Source organism: Petaurus breviceps, unplaced genomic scaffold (assembly GCF_028583685.1).
Source record: "Petaurus breviceps papuanus isolate PSGF00001 unplaced genomic scaffold, PetGlider_PUasm1.0 103, whole genome shotgun sequence".
Lineage (NCBI taxonomy): Eukaryota > Metazoa > Chordata > Mammalia > Diprotodontia > Petauridae > Petaurus > Petaurus breviceps.
The window spans coordinates 6,412,659-6,432,272 of NW_027185588.1; the positions used below are offsets into that span (position 1 = coordinate 6,412,659).

Sequence of the window (19,614 nt, forward strand, 5' to 3'; positions counted from 1 at the left end):
GATACCCTATTTAGTGTGTATTTCATTCCCTCCTCAAGCCAAATTCAGTGGGAATTATGTTGACCCATTCTCTTTTGCCTTCCTATTCTTCCCCTCCATTGTAACCATTTTCCTTTGCCTCTTCTATATGAGATAGTTTACCCCATTCTGTCTCTCCCCATCTCCTCTCATTATATTCCTCTCACCTCTCAATTTCACCTTTTAAGTATCATCCCTTCCTGTTAAATTGGTCCTGTGCCCTCTATCTATGTATACCTGTAAACATATATACACACATTCACATATGTATTCATATGCCCATATACCCTCATATATAGACATGTATATATATATATTTCTAATCTCTTCAACTATTGAGAAAAGTTTCATAAATTACAATTATTGTTTTTCCATGCAGGAATGTTAATAGTTCAACTTTGATAAGTTCCTTATGATTTCTTTTCCCTGTTTACCTTCTCATGCTTTTTTTGCTTCTTGTATCTGAATGTCAAATTTTCTATTCAACTCTGGTTTTTTCATCAAGAATGCTTGAAAGTCCTCTATTCCACTGAATGACCATATTTTCCCCTGAAACATGATATTCAGTTTTGCTGGGTAGGTGACTCTTGGTTTTAATCCCAGCTCCTTTGACCTCCGGAATATCATATTCCTGGCCCTTTGATCCCTCAGTGTAGACGCTGCCAGATCCTTGGTTATCCTGATTGCGTTTCCACAATATTCAAATTGTTTCTTCTTGGCTGCTTGTAATATTCTCTCCTTAATCTGGGAATTCCAGAACCTGGCTATAATATTCTTAGGAGTTTTCTTTTTGGGATCTTTTTCAGGAGGTGATCGGTGGATTCTTTCAACCTCTATTTTGCCCTCTGGTTCTAAAACATCAGGGCAGTTTTCTTTGAGAACTTCCTGGAGGATGATTTCTAGGTTCTTACTTTGATCATGGCTTTCAGGTAGTCCAATAATTTTTAAATGATCTCTCCTGGATCTATTTTCCAGTCAGTGGTTTTTCCCATGAGATATTTCACATTGCCTTCTAATTCTTTCATTTGTTTAGATCTGTTTAACAGCATCTTGATTTCTCATAAAGTCATTAGCTTCCAATCTAATTCTGAAGGAATGATTCTCCTCAGTGAGCTTTTGAGATTCTTTTTCCATCTGGCAAATTTGGCTTTTTAAGGCATTCTTTTCTTCATTGCCTTTTTGAGCCTCTTTTGCCATTTGAGTTAGTCTATTTTTTAAGGTATTATTTTCCTCAGTCAGGCTGTTGACTCTCATTTCGTAATTTTCTTTCACTGTTCTCATTTCTCTTCTCAGTTTTTCCTCCACTTCACTTATCTGCTTCTTAAGGTCCTCTATGGCCTGTAACCAGCTCGTATTTTCCTTTGAAGCTTTTGGTGCAGGAGTTCTGACTTCACTGTCTTCCTCCTGTTCCATGCTTTGCTCCTTTTTGTCCCCAAAATAGGAGTCTGATGTTGGAATCTTCTGTCTGCTCTGTTTCCTTTACCTGGTCATGTTGCCCCTCAGTCACTTGACCCCTGGATTTTTTGCCACAGTAGGACTCTGCCCCCAGACAGGGGAGCTTCCGTCCCAAACGCTGGGGTTTTCTCAGCTGCTAGAGGTATTAGATGGGTGCCCTCTCTGAGGCCTCCACACGCTCTGGCAAGCTGGACACACACTCCAGGACCTCTACCCTAGACTGCAATCCAGATCCAAGCAGGTTAAAGCAAGAGCGATTACCCCTCAGACTGGTGCTCGGTCCCCCTACACTATGCAGGCCAGGAGCTGAAGCTGCCATGTGGCCTCTGGCTGGCTGTGCCAGGGTCTCAGCGGCTTCTCGCCCCAGGGGTAAAAGCTGATGCACTCCCACTTACTGGGTCCCAAAGACCAGACTGAACTGACCTCTCACTTTGTCCTTCGCATCTGTGTGTTGATAAATCTGGAAATGGCCACAGCTGCTGCTGATCTGGAGTCCCTCAGTCTGGCGGCTGGTCAGGCCTGCCCTGGGGCTAAAGCTTTGGGGTGGGGCTGGTCTTGGCTCCCAGAGCACTGTGCTGGCCAATTCCTGCCGGCCTGCTGGGCTGTCCTCAGTGGGAGGTTAGCTTCTCTGTGTCATTTTGTGGGTTCTGCAGCTCCAAAGTTTGTTTAGAGTCCCCTTTTACATGGATTGGGGAAGGTGGAAGCCAGAGCAGCAGGGAGGTCCTGCTTCTACTCCACCATCTTGACTCCGCATCCCTCCCTTCATGAAAGTTTTGAAGTGGTGGGAATGTAGGTGGGTGGGTAGATGGGTACTTGTACTTTCTCAGCTGGCCTTTCGTGGTCAGACGCCCTGGGCTTCTTCGCCTCCCACCCCCAGGCCTTGGTCCCTTTCCCTCTTTGGGCCGTGTGTCCCTTCCAGCACATGCCCACTGCACACACCTGCTCTTCCCATGTTTCATTTCTTGAGCACCTTTGCTGCTGCTGCTGCTGCTGCCTCCTGCCGGTGTTAGGATTCTGACACGTGCGAGCGTCAGTGTCTTTCCCGCTTCCCTCCTTTCTGTATCCCTCAGTGTCCCTCAGCCTGTCCAGTCTCTGCTCAGGCTTCCTCTAGACGTGTCCTTCTCCATGAGTCTTACGAGGAGATGTGCTTGTTTTCTGCCGCTCTCGTCCTTTGTCCTAGACCTGCGTTGGCCTTGGCTGCCGTCTTTCTTCGGTCAGCAAAGAGATGGACTGTGTTTCTGGCTGTGGTGGCTCCTGCGTGCTTGTTGTGTGGGTGACTGCTTTCAGGTTGTCTTTTTCTTTATTTCCCACTTCTCTGTGGCAGTAGCTTGTTTACATAGATCAGGCTGGATGCCTCGTCTGCTTGTCTTTTTGTCTTTCTCCTTCACATTTGGTGTTTGATCTTTGTTCTCACGAGTTGGTGGCCAAGGCCACTGACTTGGAAATAACTCACTTTCGAATCTGTTTCCTGGCTTTGTTTTTATTTCAAAGATTTGTCCATTTTTGAGAGCTAGACATTCCACAGAACTGTTTCAGTAATATGCTTTTTAATTTAAAAAATTTTAAAATACAATTTCATTAATATCTTTTGTTTTTATGTCACTTGCATTTTCGTTGTGTCCTTTCCCCCCCCCACCCCTTCCAGGGAGCCATCCCTTTTAACAAAGAATAGGAAAAGGGGTACAGGAAGAATGACAAGCCAACACATGGCAGGCCAGTGCTGTACAGCGTATCTCACGCCCTTGCTGCTGCACGCAGTGGGGGCGCAGGGTGCCTTGTCACGTCCCGTCTTTGGTGTCAGGCTTAGTCACTTTCATTTTTTTGTGGTGTTTGTTGGTGTTTGTCCTGTCCAGTGCCACCTGCCTTCCTCCTTAGAGAAAGTATTCCTGCCAGGTAAGGTTCTCAGTATTGTCTTCAAAGCCTTTGGCATCTTTGGTTTCTCACTCCTGAAGCAGGTTTTCCAACATATCTTTCACTGTTTCTCACCCCTCCGCCTCTGCATTGAAGTCACTGAGTATCGGAAAGAGCACTGGTTCTGAAATCAGAGACTTTGGTTCAAATCCTGTCTCTCATCCCCTCTTTATGATCTTAGCAAGATCATTTACTTCTTGGGCCTCAGTTTCCTGATCTGTAAGAAGAGGGGGTTGGACTCGATGGCCTTCGAGGTCCCTTGCAGACCTGGAATGTGTTCTTGGTGCTCTTCAGAGCACGTGTTGATTTTATTCAGAATTTTTATTCAGAAAACTTAAGAGTTTATGTGCCACTCTGTGTGTCACTGGCGGTTAATTATCTTCATAGGAATCTTTTTGCCTGGGTCTGATATTATGAGTACTGATTATCACGATCAGATAATCAGCCATCCCTTGAAATGAGATTTCTTTTGCCTCTGGCTGCAAGACAACATCTAGCTCCTCTGGTTCCTTTATCTGCCTTTCCTAGGAGAACCTTCCAGCCCCCAGTGAGCTCCTGTATCATTCTGTCTTCTGGTTTCATTCATGGGGAGAATGTCAAGGATGTGATAGGATAGTTCTTCCTGTAACCGGAGGCCAGTGGCCTCGTTAGTGTTCGTGGTAGACAGTTTAAAAACTGTGATTCACTGTTGGAGTGGAAGGGGGGCTTCATGGGACCAAGAGTCGTTCTCTCTGTTACATGGGGTGCAATGGCCTTGTAATCATCCTTCCAGGACTGATCTGCTGCTAATAAGCCTCTCTATACTTGGGCCGGTTCTTGGAAAACAGATAGGCTGCTGCTGGGAGCTTTCCCTAAGCATTTCCAGCTAGATAGAACCTGCCTTCAGGAATCCGAGGTAATCTCTACTCTGTGTGAGGCCTGTAGTGGTCCAATAGATTAGACCATGGAGCTGGGCTTTGTAGTGCTGGCCTGAAGTCTGTGCTGCCGGGGAGGCTGAAGCTGAGGCTGGTGGGTCACTTGAGCTCAGGAGTTCTACATTATAGGGGGGCTAAAAAGCTCTGTACCTACAGGACGAGCCCTGAACGATCACCAGCTGGGCCACCTAAGGAGCTGACTCAGGTCATCTTAGAGCTTCCTTGATGATCAGTCTTGGGATCTGGTCTGGGAGCGACTGCTGGGCCAGAAAGGGGGACCTAGTCTCGAAAGGAAAAAGCAATAGAATATGGAGTACATAAGAAGAATAAAAGGGACAATGATGGACTTGTGATTTCATTGGTGTAGATATATCCTAGGTGAGGAAATTCCTTCTCCCCATGCAAGTCAATACCTCCTTTGCAATTTATACAGTTAAAAGTGGTCACATTATTTGGAAAGGTATGGCATATTTACATTGGTCTGGAATCAGTGAACATTTTTGCATAATTATGCTTTCAAATGGTGCGAATTCAAATATGTGCAATCATTCCAAGGAATTCATTATCTTAGTTGTGTTCATGGAGAGTTACAGAGAATCCTGAGAGGTGCCCTTGTGAGTTACCCGGGATCACACAGCCAACATGCACTTGAGCCTTGCTTCTAACGTCTGTGGAATCACATGATCAGATGAGAAAAGGATATGGGTAGGCCTTTTAGAAAAGGTGGCACTTGACACCCTCTGATCTTAGCAGAAGTTATGTTTTCTCCTCTGTCCTGGGAGGGGGTTGGATGAGATGACCTCTGAGGCTCCTTCCAGGCCTAGGTCTAGGATCCTGCCTGGGGAGCATTGATGTCCCTGTAGGCTTGCCAGAGGCATTCTCACATTGTGCAACCAGCTGTCACACCTCTCCCTTATGCCCAGGCTGTGGCAGCCCACCCAGAAGATCAGTATAGGATCCGAGTGGCCTGCTGTCCCTGCTGGGAAACTGTGATAGAAACAAGCCATGTTCCTACATTTACCCAGAGACATGTGGGCACACAGGAAGGGGTCCTGGCATGGATGTCCCCAATCTGTACAGTGATCTCATTTGGCAGTATCCCCTGTGCCTCCCTTCCCTCTCTTGGAATGACTGCTGGCAAGCCCTCTGATTTCTTGACAGGACCTATATAAGATAGAAGGGTTTAGTAAAGTGCACATCTCTGTGTGTGGGTGGAGGGATCAGGGGCAAGGCAGGATCCTCATTTTAGGGCTAGAGGGAGCCCTAGAGGCCAGTCTGGTCTGTGTTGTGTTCACTCTTCTTCCATCCCGTCCCCTGGGGTTAGATCAGGAAACCAAGGCCCAGAGAGATGAAGCATTTTGCCCAGTCATAAAGGTAGTGAGTGCCAAGATAGGAATCCCCCAGACTACAAAACTAGCACTGAATGGAATTGAATAATATTTTTCCTGTTTTGGAGAGGTCTGTAATTGCTTTGAGTTTTGAGCTTGGTGAAAGGTAAGATGGGTTCTGGGGAAGAAGCCCTTCTATGGGGGGATTTAGTTACTCCCCTGCAAAATGATGTGGATCCTTCACCTGGGTGAGAGACCGGTTTATTTGAGTAACTGGGGCAGGTGTAGTGGGTTTAATTGTGCCCAGCAGTGTGTCAAGCTGGCCCAGCCTTGGGCAGGTTTGGAAGACCAGTGCTGACCTGAATCTCTACATGTGCCAGTGATGTCATTCTATCTTGTATTCTTCAGCAGATTGCCCTTCCTACCCCAACCCCACTATCTAACTTAACTTTCAAAAACCCACACTTGCTTCATCTAACCACTTTAACTATTGTTCTATATTTCTTCTCTAATACAAGCCCTCTACAAAGATCTAGAAAATGTATCAGACCAAGTCTTCATTGGGAAATCCAAGGGGAAGAAATCACATTATGTTCTATTTCTAGCCCAGGTCAGTATAGGGAGATAGGTCTCTGTGGGTACTTGGAGCAGGATCTAGCCAGGGATGCACCTGCGATGTGTTCCAGCCAACGGGAACTGAAGGAGGACCAGGACTGTGAACCAGGGTGAGCAAAAGTCCTGGGTCTGTGCAAGGAGACCCGGCTGCAAGAACCCTACTACCACACAGAGCTGTCAGAGGTCACAGACCTGCTGTGAACTGAGGAACAGCTTCTGAAGCAAACAGCTGTGTGACTGGCCCAAGAAGGGGAGTGGGGTCTCAGTTTCAACCATCACCCCAATGTAAGGAGTAAGTAGGGCATAATCCCAGATCAACTCTGAAGCAACAGAGCTTCCCAGCTGGCTGAGGGTGGCTGATTTGGATACTAGTCTGTTGGAATTTCCAGCCACAGATAAGCCAAGAGGAGTTTGTACAGACCCAGACCCAGATCAGGAACATGCAGAGCTCGGACCAGGGGCAGTGAGTGTTCTTTGTCTTGGTTCAGGCCACTTTGGGAACATTGGCAGTGTACCCCAAGAAAGCAAGAAGACAGAAACTCAATTCAAACATTTCCCCCACAAGTGAGCAGAGCCCAACCCTAAAATAAAGTCCAAAGTCAGGAAGGAAACTGGGAGAATGAGGAAACAGGAAAAAAATGGCACCATGAAGGGCTATGGGTAGGTGACAGGGAAGCTCAAGACACTCTAAAGCATCTGTAAGTGAAGCCTCAAAGAAAGACAGCTTGGACTCAAGTTCAACTATAATTTCTGGAACAGATGAAGCAAGAGTTTAAAAAAAGGGCTAAAAATTATTTTAAAAACCAAATGAGAGCACTAGGGGAAAAAATATGGGAAAATCAAGAGCTGAGGAGGAAAGATTTGAGAAGAGAATTAATAACTTGGAACAAGCTACAAAACCTTATCCTAGAAAAAACCCCTGAAAATTAAAATGGACTAAATAGAAGCCAGTGACTTCATGAGACAAGAAACATTAAAACAAACTCAAATGAGTTTGAGAAACTAGAAGAAAATAGAAGGTGTGTTATAGTGAAAACAACTGACCTGGAAAATAGGAGAGAGAATTTTGTGCGTGTGTGTTCTAGGTTATATAATGTATATTCATATATGTTCATGTATGTAATAATAACTAGCATTTACATAGCACTTGGAGAGATAATTTAAGAATCATTGTTGTACCTTAAAGCCACAGCCAAAAACAAAAAGAGCAGAGACATATTTTAAGAAATTATAAAAGATAATGTTTAGAAGAAACACTTGAAGCAGGAAAAGTTAAAGGGCAGGAGCAGAATCTAATATGCTTCATTTGAGTTTAAAAAGGCAGTGAAAGCTATCAAGATCTTTGGCAAAGCAAAAGCAAAACCAGACCTAATTTAAAGAGATAGTAGCCACCTTGCCGTGATTGCCATATCCCAAAAAGGGGAGGGCACCTAGGTGGCACAGTGGATAAAGCACCAGCCTTGGAGTCAGGAGGATCAGAGTTCAAATCTGGCCTCAGATACTTACTAGCTGTGTGACTCTGGGCAAGTCACTTAACCCTGATTGCCTCAAAAAGAAAAAAGAGAGGGCAACTACTTTTTGCTAAAAGGTGCCATAGACAGTGATGTAATATCAAAAAATTTTACCGCAAGTTTCTCTGATAAAGACCTCATTTCTCAAATATATACTGAATATAGAAGGGAGTCAAATTTATAAAAATATGATTAATCGGTAAATGGACAAAGGACTTGAATAGGTAGTTTTCAGAAGAAGAAATCAAAGCTAGCCATATGAAAAGCTCTGGATCATTATTGATTAGAGAAATATAAATTAACTCGGAGGTACCACCTCACACCTATCAGAAAAGAAATGCTGGAGGCGATGGAGGAAAATAGGTGCACTAAAGCATGATTATTACAGTTGTAAACTGATCCAACCATTCTGGAGAACAATTTAGAACTATGCCCAAAGGGCTATGAAATTGTGCATATCCTTTGAGCAGTGCTACTACTACACCTGTACCTCAAAAGAGATACAAGGAAAAGGACCTATATGTATAAAAATAGAGCTGTTCTTTTTGTGGTGGCAAAGGATTGGAAATCAAAGGGGTGCTCACCAATTGGGGAATGATTGAACAAGCTGTGGTGTGTGCTTGTGATAGAGTACTGAAGTGCTATAAGAAATAATGGGGGGGGGTGGCACCTACGTGGCTCAGTGAGTTCGGTTCCGGCCTCAGACACTTAACACCCACACAAAAAAACTAGCCGTGTAACCTTGGGAAAGTTACTTAATCCCAATTGCCCTCCAAAAGGCAAAAAAAATAATGGGAGGGGGGTGTTTCAGAAAAACACAGCAATACTTATATGAACTGATGCAAAGTGAAAGGAGATGAACTGAAAGATCATTGTGCTTAGTAACAGCAATGTTGTAATGATGATCAGTTGTGAAAGACTTGGCCACTCTGATCAATACAGCGTTCCTAGAAAATTCAAAAGGATTCACCATGAAAAAATGCTGTCCACTTCCAGAGACAGAACTGATAAACTCTGAGTGCAGATTGAAGTATAATTCTGTTCACTTTAATTTTTTTGCTTTTTTTTTTTTTGGCAGTGTGGCTAATGTGGAAATGTTTTGCATAATTTCACACATATAATTGATATCACAATTGCTTTCTCAGCTGTGAGGTAGGGGTAGAAGGGAGGGAGAGATTTTGGAACTCAAAATTTAGAAAGAAAAAAATGTTTTAAAAAAATTTGCTTTTTTTTTTTTTTTTGGAGGGGGGATGGCAGGGCAATTGGTGTTAAGTGATTTGGCCAAGGTCACATAGCTAGTGAATGTTAAGTGTCTGAAGCTGGATTTGAACTTAGGTCCTTCTGACTCCAGGGCCGGTGCTCTATTCATTGTGCCATCTAGCACCAGCCCCCCCACTCCCCCCCAATTTTTTTAAAGAAAAAAATTAAAAAGAAAGCTGGTCCTTTTTCTTAGAACCAGTGGGCAAAGTGGAAATAAAATCTATTGGTTGCTTCCTGAAAGAAACTCCAGGGTGAAGATTTCCAGGAATGATATAGCCAAAATCCAGAGCTTTCAAGACACAGGAAGAAATACTGCAAGCAACCAGAAAGAAGAAATTCAAGTACTGAGGAGCCACAGTCAGGACTGACTTAGTAGCCATCACCATGAAGGAGTGGAGAACTTGGAATACCATTTTCCAGAAAGCAAAAAATATAAACATAGAACCAAGAATAATTTATCTAGCAAAACTGAGTATAATTATAAGGGGAGAAAAATAGATCTTTGATAAAATAGAAGACTTCTGAGTATTCTTTATTTAAAAGGAAAACAAACTCAGAACTGAGTGGAAATTTTGAAATGCAAACACGAGTCAAGAGGCATAAAAAGGTAAAAATGAATAAGCAATCACAGGGACTAAACAAAAATAAATTGTATACATTCTGATATAGAGAAATGATACTTGTATCCACTCAGAATTCTCTCATCAGAAGTCATACAGGAAGTCTAATTTAATAGAGGACCTGGAAGTGGTCCTGTTATGTTTTTGGTTTTTTTTGCCCTTTTTTGGAGGGCAGTTGGGGTTAAGTAACTTTCCCAAGGTTACATGGCTAGTTTTTTCGTGGGTGTTAAAGTGTCTGAGGCTGGAACCAAACTTGGGTCCTCCTGACTCCGGGGCTGGCGCTTTACTCACTGTGCCACCTAGCCTCCCTCCTGTTATGTTTTGATAATCTTAAAAGAAGAATGGAAAGGGAAGGGAAGAAGAAAACAATGAGGAGGAAGAGAGCAGAATGTTGGGGGAAATGATCTTACATAATATGGCTACAAAAGGAGAAATCTGTCTATACAAACAGGGAAGGAGTTGCGGGGGGGAGAGTGAATAACACTTGTACTTCACTTTCATCTGAATTGGTAAAAAGAGGGGAGAATACACACAGGATTGAATACAGAAATATATTCCACTGTATAGGGAAATAGAAGAGGGGAGAAGGGAAAAGGGTGGGGAGGTTAGGAGCAAGAGTAGATTAAGGGAAAATTCGTCTTAAGCAAAACCAGCCCTTAAAGAAGGGGCAGGAGACAGAGGGATAAAAAAACGGAAGAGAATAGGAGAGAGGGAATTATACAATTAACAATATACTGTGAATGTGGATGGTATAAACTCACCCATAAAACAGAAGAGGACAGGGGAATGATTAGAAACCAGAATCCAACAAAACATTTACAAGAGACACAGGTGAAAGAGGAAGATATATGTAGTTAAAACATGGGACTAAAGCAGAAGGTAAGGTATCTTATACAGCAGAATTTGCTAGGTTTCGGCTGAAAAAGACAGGAGTGGTGGCCACGACCTCAGACACAACAGCAAAACAGACAAAAGATAAACAGGGAAGCTGCATTTTGTTGAAAGCTACCATAGTCAGTGAATTAATATCAATACCAAGCATATGTGTACCAAATAGAGTAGACTGTGAATACTTACAGGAAAAGATAAATGAGTTACAGGGACAAATAGTAAAAGTGTAATAATGTGGGACCTCAGTTTGCCCCTGTCAGACCTAGATAAATTTAAAAACATAAAGAAATGGATGACCGTGATGCAATGAAGGCCTAGTCGAGATTTGATATTTTCTGGTGGGGGAGGGGTTTTCTCAATGGTATTTCATCACTATTCTAAAACATCTTTGGACCAAGGGTTCTTCACTTTTTTTAATGTCCTAGACCTGTATGTCGATGAGTCTGGTGCAGCCTTATGGACCCCTTTTCCAAATCTTGTTTTAATGTATAAGATAAAATACAAAGTAGTACAAAGGAAATCAATTATATGGAAATACATCTGTCAAAAAAAAATTGATGAATGCTAGATTAGGAGTACATATTTTAAAAGTGTTCCTGGGAGCACTGAGAAGTTAGAATGACTTACCTAGCATCACCTAGGCAGGATATGTAATGCTAATTTTTCCTGAAATCAGTCACCATGGTTGAGTGATTCCTTTCAGTTGCTTTGCACAGAAATGATAGTTGGAGTGGTAATTAGTACGGTGTGCATGATAGCAGACCAGAGGACAAGGGAGTCACAGATGGAGGACTGTATGGTTGTACATTCAGATCTGCAAAGGGATAATGAGGTCAAAGCAAGGCTTCATGAGCCAGGATAGTAACTAGGAGGGATGAAACTGCTGAAAGTTTCAGTGAAAAGGACAACGAAGAGTTTTTGGAGGAATGAAGTAGGAGAGAGGGGACAGGGCACTGCAATCAGTAAAGGGAATTTCAGATTCCAAATTCATGAAGATGGTGCAATTATGGGTTATGGGGAGATCTAGGGTATGACCATCCAAGACTATGTTGGAGCCAGCTCATATTGGCTCATGAGAGCTGATTGTTAAATGTCCATTGTGAGCATTTACTTCTTGGAAATCAGAAAACCGTACAGCTGGGACTTGGTTTATTTATATATTTTATTTGTTTTTGCTTTTTGGAGAGGGGAAGGCAATTAGGGTCAAGTGACTTGCCCAAGGTCACATGGCTAGTAAGTGTTAAGTGTCTGAGACCGGATTTGAACTCAGGTCCTACTGACTCCAGGGCCAGTGCTCTATTCACTGAGCCACCTAGCTGCCCCTTGGTTTATTGTTTTGTTGTTTCTCCAGATTTAAGAAAGATACAGAAGTTGTCAACTTATAAGTGTGTTGCACGTACTTTTTTGGGGGTAGATCCTATTGTTAAACATTTACCAACATATCTTTGTGACCATTCCTACTCAGGGTTGAGGTGGATTGAAGATGTTGGTAAGGGCTACAAATTTTCCCCTGACACTTAACTGCCCCTGGGCTTGTAAGACACTTCACCTGTTTCCTCATCTGTTAAATGGGGCTCATCTCCCTCCCAGGGTGGTTATAAAGAGCAAACGAGGGGACATTTGTAAAGCTTTTAGCAGGAGGCCTTGCACATAGGAGGTGCTGTATTATTGCTAGTTATTATCAGGTGGCCTCTAAATCTGAGCCTGTGAGCCTCTCCCTGTCTCGTTGTTTGGGGGAGGTGAGAGAAGGAGCTGCCAGCCCTGGAGACGATGGCCAGGGATACAGTGCACTCCGGAGGAGGTGTTCTCATCTCTGGGCCCCTGAGCTTCTTGTTCCTCTTCCTCCGAAGGTCACGGGTAGATTCCAAAACACTCACCCGCAACACCAGAATCATCGCAGAAGCCCTGACCCGAGTCATCTACAACCTGACTAAGAAGGTAAGAGAGCCCTGGAGCCCCTGGTGCCCTGGCCCTGGCCCTTGTGTCCAGCCTCAGTGCTCCCTGTCTCTCCTCTCTCTGCAGGGCACCCCCGCAGATCTTCAGGTCTTCACAGAGCAGATGGTAAGGGCCCTGGGGGCCTTTGCAGCACCTGGGTTGGGTGGGAACCAAGGAGGGGAGGAGCTTGAATGACTGGGCCGAGTCTCTGGTAACCCTGCTCTTCACAGCAGATCCAGCAGGAGCAGATTGACTCTGTGATGGACTGGCTCACCAATCAGCCCCGCGCTGCCCAGCTCGTGGACAAAGACAGTACCTTCCTCAACACCTTAGAGTATTATCTGAGCCGCTACCTGAAGGATGTCAGACAGCACCATGTGAAGGCTGACAAGCGGTGAGGGAGGGCAGGGGTGACGCGGCCAGGGCCACAGCAAGTGGGATCTGGGTTGGCAGGGCTCTGCCTGGTGGCTCTCCTATTCTCTGCAAGCCAGGGGCCAGAGGAAAGCAGGTCCCTCTGATGGGGGTGGTTGTTGTTTTAAAATTTTTACTGATTTCCTTTATTTTTTTTTTACATATTACATTCATTTCTGAATCTATCCCTCTCCTTTTCCCCTGTCCAGCAAACTGTTCCCTGTAATAGAGATTTTAAAAAGATGGGGGAGAAAGAAAGACCTGTCTCTCTCCCTCCCCCCCACCCCCAAGCAAACACACCTCTGCCCTCCCAACTGTAATAGTGGTGGGGATGCTGAGGTTTTTGGTGTCTGACTTCAGGACCCAGTTCTTGCATTTTGTCTGCAAATAGAAGTTTAATTCTTTGTTCATTTCTCCCTTTTACATTTTCCCTCGTGTTGTTTTGTTGTCCTCATTTCATTTAATGCTTTGTTACTGACTGACTGGACTTTTGAATTTATTTTTAAAGGATATTATAATTTCAGCACCTCAGTTCAAAAGCTGTCTAGTTCATCTGTGTCTCCTGAGTTTTTTTCTGTTCTCTTCTGGTGCACTAAAAAAAAAATATTCTTCATTAGTGCTTTCTTCTCTCCTTTCCTCTCTTCATCATCAGCCCCATCTTTCCCTAACCCATTCTCCCATCTTTTCTTCTCCCCTTCCTCAAATTCCTTGTAACAAGTATAATCAAGACAATCAAATCTACACATCCTTTCTGCCGAGAGGTGAAACCAATTCTCAGTAGACCTTCTACTCCTCTACAGGAAAACCATGAAATCTTTTCTTTTTCTCTCTTCCTTTTTTCCTTCTCCTTTCTCTCTCCCCTCTTCTCCTTTCTCTCTCCCCCTTCTCCTTCTTTCTCTCTCCCTCTTCTCCTTTCTCTCTCCCCCTTTTCCTTCTTTCTCTCTTCCCCCTTCTTCTTTCTCCCCCTTTTCCTTCTTTCTCTCTCCCCCTTCTTCTTTCTCCCCCTTTTCCTTCTTTCTTTCTCTCCTCTTCTCCTTTCTCTCTCCCCTTCTTTCTCCCCTCTTCTCCTTTCACCCCCTTCTTCTTTCTCTCCCCCCTTCTCCTTTCTCTCTCCCCTTTTCTCCTTTTTTCTCCCCTCTTCTCCTTTCTCTCTCCCCCCTTCTTTCTCCCCTCTTCTCCTTTCTCTCTCCCCCCTTCTTTCTCTCTCCCCTTTTTCTTTCTCTCTCCCCTCTTCTCCTTTCTCTCTCCCCCTTCTTTCTTCTTTCTCTCTCCCCTCTTCTCCTTTCTCCCCCCTTCTTTCTCTCTCCCCCCTTCTCCTTTCTCTCTCCCCCTTCTCCTTCTTTCTCTCTCCCTCTTCTCCTTTCTCTCTCCCCCTTTTCCTTCTTTCTCTCTTCCCCCTTCTTCTTTCTCCCCCTTTTCCTTCTTTCTCTCTCCCCCTTCTTCTTTCTCCCCCTTTTCCTTCTTTCTTTCTCTCCTCTTCTCCTTTCTCTCTCCCCTTCTTTCTCCTCTCTTCTCCTTTCACCCCCCTTCTTCTTTCTCTCTCCCCCTTCTCCTTTCTCTCTCCCCTTTTCTCCTTTTTTCTCTCTCCCCTCTTCTCCTTTCTCTCTCCCCCCTTCTTTCTCTCTCCCCTCTTCTCCTTTCTCTCTCCCCTCTTCTCCTTTCTCTCTCTCCTTTTCTCTCTCCCTCCTCTCCTCCTCCCTTTTCCCTTTATGTGGAGCATTGATTAGGTTGGGTGATAGCTAGGGAAGGGAGAAGCCAAGAAGGGGCCACCAATGTCCGTTAGGTGTGGAGGAGGCTGCAGGTAGTAGGTAGCAAGCCAGGTACATTTGCTTCACTTTTGCTGAAAGGTCAGTTTCTTCCCCCTCCAGGGACCCTGAGTTTGTCTTCTATGACCAGCTGAAGCAGGTGATGAATGCCTACAGGTAGGTGAGCTCTTGGTGTGGGTCTGGGTGTCTGTTCCAGTGGAGGGTCTCCAAGTTTCCTTCCAGTTGGCACTGGCTTCTTTGTGGACTCGAGCCGGCTTCCTTTCCTTTCCTTCAGGGTCAAGCCGGCCATCTTTGATCTGCTCCTGGCCCTCTGCATAGGAGCCTACTTGGGGGTGGCTTACTTTGCAGTCCAGGTGAGTTGGGGGAGTGGAAAGAGGGGAGGGTGAGCCCAGGGCTTTCTTGGGCCAATTTGTGCAGCCTTTGACCCCCCTCCCCCCCAGCAACCCTGTGAGGTGAGCACTCAGAGTTCTGCTATCCCCATTTGACAGATGAGGAGATTGAGGCCTGCCATTGCAGTAACTTGCTTGTCACCACCCAAACTAATAACTGTTCAGGTGGGATGAAGATGCCAGGTCTGCCTTTTCTTGTCAGGCTGGCCAGGGCCCAGAATGACCCCTTAAGGGTGAAGCAGACAAGGAGAGCAGGTCTTCGGGGCCTGCAGGGCAGCTTGGTGTTCAAACAGATGCCATACCCCAGAGGGCAGGGCCCTGTCCTGGGAGGGGGGCGGCTCTGAGATAATCAATAGGCTAGAAATGACATAGTCTGCCTTTGTGGAGCTCATAGTCTAGTGGGGGGCTGTGGAAGGGAGAGAAGACTTTGACACAAATCACTGTGATATGTGATGTTACGTGACAAATATACTAGAGGTATAGAGAAAGTACCATGTATGGTTCAAGGGGCGGGCAGTCCAGGAGGGCTGCCTGGAAGAGGTGGCCTTAGAAAATGAGAAGGATGAGGAAAAAGGGCATGAAAGGCATAGGAAGAAGTGGGGGATGTCCTGGGTGGAGGAAATTACCCTGTTTGTGACCTTGAGTTTGGAGGGGAGAAATGGGTGCTAAGACTGAGAAAGTAGGGCATAGCATTAGATCGGGAGGGCCTTGAATGCCAGGCAGAGAAACTCGGGAACCACCAGAAATGTTTAAGCCATGGAGTGAGTGAGATGCAAAGGTAGTAGTAGTGGGTGGGGGAAGGAGGCAGCCTGGCTTAGGAGTCTGAGGGCCAGGGCTTCGGCCCAGGCTCTGCCAGCTCTTTGGAATGCCCTCCCTCGGTGTGTCTGCCTTCCCCCCTCTGACATCCCCTTCCATGCCTCTGAGCACGGCTCCCCCTATGGGGAAGCTCCCAGGACAATGGGGAAGGCCAGGGCCTTGCTTTTTCTCTCATCTCCCATCCAGTGAGGGGCTCAGACTGGACGTCTAAGGCCCATCTGGGACTCTGGCTGCGGTCCTCTCTACGTCTGTGGGGGATTCTAGGGGCAGGTGGAGGCCGGGCTGGAAGGGGCAGAGAGTCTCTCCCTGGCCGTTCTGATCTGAGGGCAGGAGGTGCAGCCCTTAGTTCCGTGTGTGGCGTCCATGGACAGGTCCCTCCCCTTCCAGGCCTCGGTCTCCCCATCTGTAAAATGAAGCGATTGGGCTCTCCTCCAGCCTGATTCTGAGATGTGCACTCACTGGTTCTCCCTTCTGTCCTAGCACTTTGGTCTCCTCTATAAGACAGTACAGAGAATATCTTTGAAGATGAAGCAGCAGTGAATTGGGCCCTCACTGCCCTCGTCGAGCAGCACTGAGCCAGCCGCCTGGAGGGAGCAGCCAGGAGCTCCTGCTCGGTCCAGCCACGTCTCTGCCCTTTTGTCCCCTGCCCCTGCCCCCCACCCCGGTCTGGCTCGGTCCTGCCTTCTGCTCTTCTCTCCACTCCAGGGTGGGGAAGGCCCACCTTCCAGCCTCCTGCCTGCCTGCCCGCCCCGTCACTGGCGAGGCAGCTCGGCCCGAGGCCTTGCTGAAACACTGAACTGCAGGCGTCCTCAAGCTTCCTTGGAGTGTAGCCTGGGAGCTAAGGTCCTCCAGGGACACGTGGGTGAAGCTTGTTCTGGCTGAGCTCAGCTCTCCCCCTCGGACCTGCCATGCCCCAGACCTCGGAGCTCATGTTAACAGTGTACACCTGAATTAAAAGAGAACCGGAAACTTGAGGACTCCTTCCCAGGCCGGTGGTCCTGGCTGGGCTTTCTACCTTCCCTCAGAAGGTCTGGGTGCCCAGGGATGGGGCCGAGGCAGAGGCCTAGGCCTGAGGGCCACCTGGGAGAAGAACGTGATGAAGACTGGGGCAGTGGTTCCTGTCCCAGTGCCCTAGAGATCCAGCAGTACAGGGGGACGTGATGAGGAGGCAGGCCTAGGCTTAGCAGAAGGAAGGACTCCCCAGCCCTGCATCCTGGCACACTTGGGAGGGAAGGAGGGGGGGAGCTCCGTGCCCCAGGAAGTCCAGTGCTCACTCCAGCATTCTGGCAGAAGCTCCCCTGCATCGAGGCTTCAGGCCTTCTCCAGCTCCAAGGCCCCAGCTTTCCTGCTCCCCAATAGCACCTCTGTGGGAGGGGCTCAGTCCTTGTGGGTCCACCCTGAGGCCATGCACCTGACGTGGAGGCGTGCCATCTCTGCCCACAGCCTCCTCAGCACCTCTGTGGCCCTGGGCGGGAGCCGGGCCTTGGTCCTGAGCTCTGGCAGCGGCAGCAGAGGGGGCAGAGACTATTGGGAGGCCGGGTTCTAGTTCTGCTCTGGCCACCCTCTCCATGTCTCCAGACCTCAGTCTCCTCAGAGATGAGGGCAGTGGACTCGATGACCTCTCAGGTACCTTTCAGCTCTGACCTCCTGGGTTGGTTGCTCCCATCTTTCTGCTTCAAGGAGGTTCCTTCCTCTGACACACGGGAAAGAGGAATATGCAGCCTGTCAAAGAGAAGACAGCCCTAGTAAATGACATTTCTGCTTTCAAGTAACTGGATCCCAGGCGGGAGACATTGGTTTTGTTTTGTCTCAGAAGGGGGGGACCTAGGTGGATGTCACAGAGAGGCAGATTGTGATTCACTGTCAGGAGAGCTTCCAACAGCTGCCCAGGAAGGAAATGGGGCTCTCTAGGAGGTAGTGAGCTGCCTGTTATGGGAAATGTTCTGAGCTCTTAGGGAACTCTGGGAGGTAGTGAGCTGCTTGTCATGGGAAGTGTTCTGAGCTCTTAGGGAGCTCTGGGAGGTACTGAGCTGCCTGTCATGGGAAATATTCTGAGCTCTTAGGGAGCTCTGGGAGGTAGTGAGCTGCCTGTCATGGGAAGTGTTCTGAGCTCTTAGGGAGCTCTGGGAGGTAGAGTTCTTGTATGGGGGTGGGAGGGCTGGGATGGTTCCCTAACTCCTTTGTCTCCCCCCATTTGGCCCCTCTGTTTTGTGGTGCCGACACCCCATACATTCAGGTTGGGCCACTGTGTGCAGCTTGACCTGTGGGATCTGTTTGTTCTGGGAAAGGCTATTCCAAAAGATTTCGGACTAGTCAGTTGAAAGCTGCAGACATACCCATCAAACTCATTCTACTGGTTTTTCCTGAATGTGCACTCACTCCATGCCCACCGATGCATACAAGTGAAATCACAGAGATGGGCGATCTCTGCCTGGAAGAACTTGGGTTTGGGGGGTGTCTCAGCACACAACAGATTATAATAGGAGATCAGAGGAAGGTCAAGGTTGGCTGTGGTAATTTGGGCCTGGAGCTAGGCCTTGAAAAACAGGAGAAGGATGCTTGAGGATGTGTTTGAGACCAGTCTTCACTGTCACCACTGCCCGTGCTCAGCATAGGACTTAATTTAGGTGACCCCAGAGGGTTTAGCACAAAGTTCGGCATCAATGCCAATTTCATTGGATGCTGCCTCTGTTTTTCTGCTTCCAGGGCTAAGGACAGGAGTGTGGGTGGTGGCTTTTTCCATCTGGCTTTTCTGCCCTTAACCCCAACTCTGGCCACCCAGCCCTTCAGCTGCTGAGCTCGGGCTGGGCTCACTGCACAGCTGCTGTGGACACTGTTACTATATTCTTGAACCCATGCCATCCACCACAATTCATCCTGAAGGTGCCTCTTCTGTTTCACTGCTCCTGAATGGGACTGTAATGCTCTCCCAGGCCCTTGGTCCTTGGCAGCCCTTCTTGCCATAGCCCCCTGCCTGACCTCATCAGAATCCTAAACGAGCCCTCAGGCTGCCCTTGGATGACTGGCATTACAGCTCAGCCTAGTAAGGGGAGCCTGGATGGAGCTGGGAAGCCCAGGTGGGAAGGCCTTTCTGCATGCTGGATCTCAGCTTCTCAAGTGAATGCACAATCTCTAAGGCTCTTCCAGCTCTCTCTCTGTGTTTCAGCTCTGAGATGTGAATTCTGGGAGAGGATTTGGGATGGGAGGAACTACTATGTTTCCTATCACACTCCTGGATCCCTGCTTTAGAACATCCATTACACGGGTTCCTCTGGGAGCAAAATGGGCCCTCCCTTCCAGAGGTCGTTGGGTGATCAACTTGCCCATTATGTCTTCCTGGCCCTCTGCACAGAGGCTGGACCCAGCTGCCAAGGCATGGTTTGGGGGTCTCCCCCACCTTTTTAAAAATTATTTTAAATGAGCACTGATGTGTTTGGGCTAAGGAGTCTTCTACCTAGGGTTGATCAGTAAGGTCAATAGGTTGATTAATTCAGGGTCCTTGCAAACTGTGGGAAGAAATAACTTGGAAAAATAAAGCCATATTGAAAGATCTTCCTGTTGGGTCATGTTTTAGAGGCTGATGATTCTAGTCTCTTAAGGTTTTTTTTGTATCAGATCTTTTGGGCATCTAAGGAGTACAGTGGATAGACTGTGGGAATCAGGGAGATGGGTTGGAATTGTGCCTCTTGCTACTTCACCTGGGCTTTATCCCATTACTCTATTCCGGCCCCCCCCCCCCCCCCCCCCCCCCCCCCCCCCCCCCCCCCCCCCCCC

General features: G+C 47.0%; 1 protein-coding gene across 3 annotated transcripts in view; it reads left to right on the forward strand.

Annotated features, from left to right (window-relative positions):
* NCLN (nicalin) overlaps positions 1 to 19,392 on the forward strand; it is a 42,987-nt gene extending 23,595 nt beyond the window's left edge. Inside the window, exons 10-16 of one of the 3 annotated variants that reach the window (XR_011171687.1) lie at positions 12,374 to 12,461; positions 12,546 to 12,584; positions 12,689 to 12,852; positions 14,738 to 14,791; positions 14,910 to 14,988; positions 16,321 to 17,862; positions 17,971 to 19,392. Coding sequence is in view for 2 of the 3 variants with exons in the window: in XM_069104475.1 (XP_068960576.1) it covers positions 12,374 to 12,461; positions 12,546 to 12,584; positions 12,689 to 12,852; positions 14,738 to 14,791; positions 14,910 to 14,988; positions 16,321 to 16,380 (484 nt within the window). In the remaining variant the exon portion in view is untranslated. Of the gene's footprint in view, positions 1 to 12,373; positions 12,462 to 12,545; positions 12,585 to 12,688; positions 12,853 to 14,737; positions 14,792 to 14,909; positions 14,989 to 16,320 lie in introns of all 3 variants that reach the window. The other 2 variants (XM_069104475.1, XM_069104592.1) reach the window with 2 other exon arrangements.
* The last annotated feature ends 222 nt before the right edge of the window (positions 19,393 to 19,614 follow it).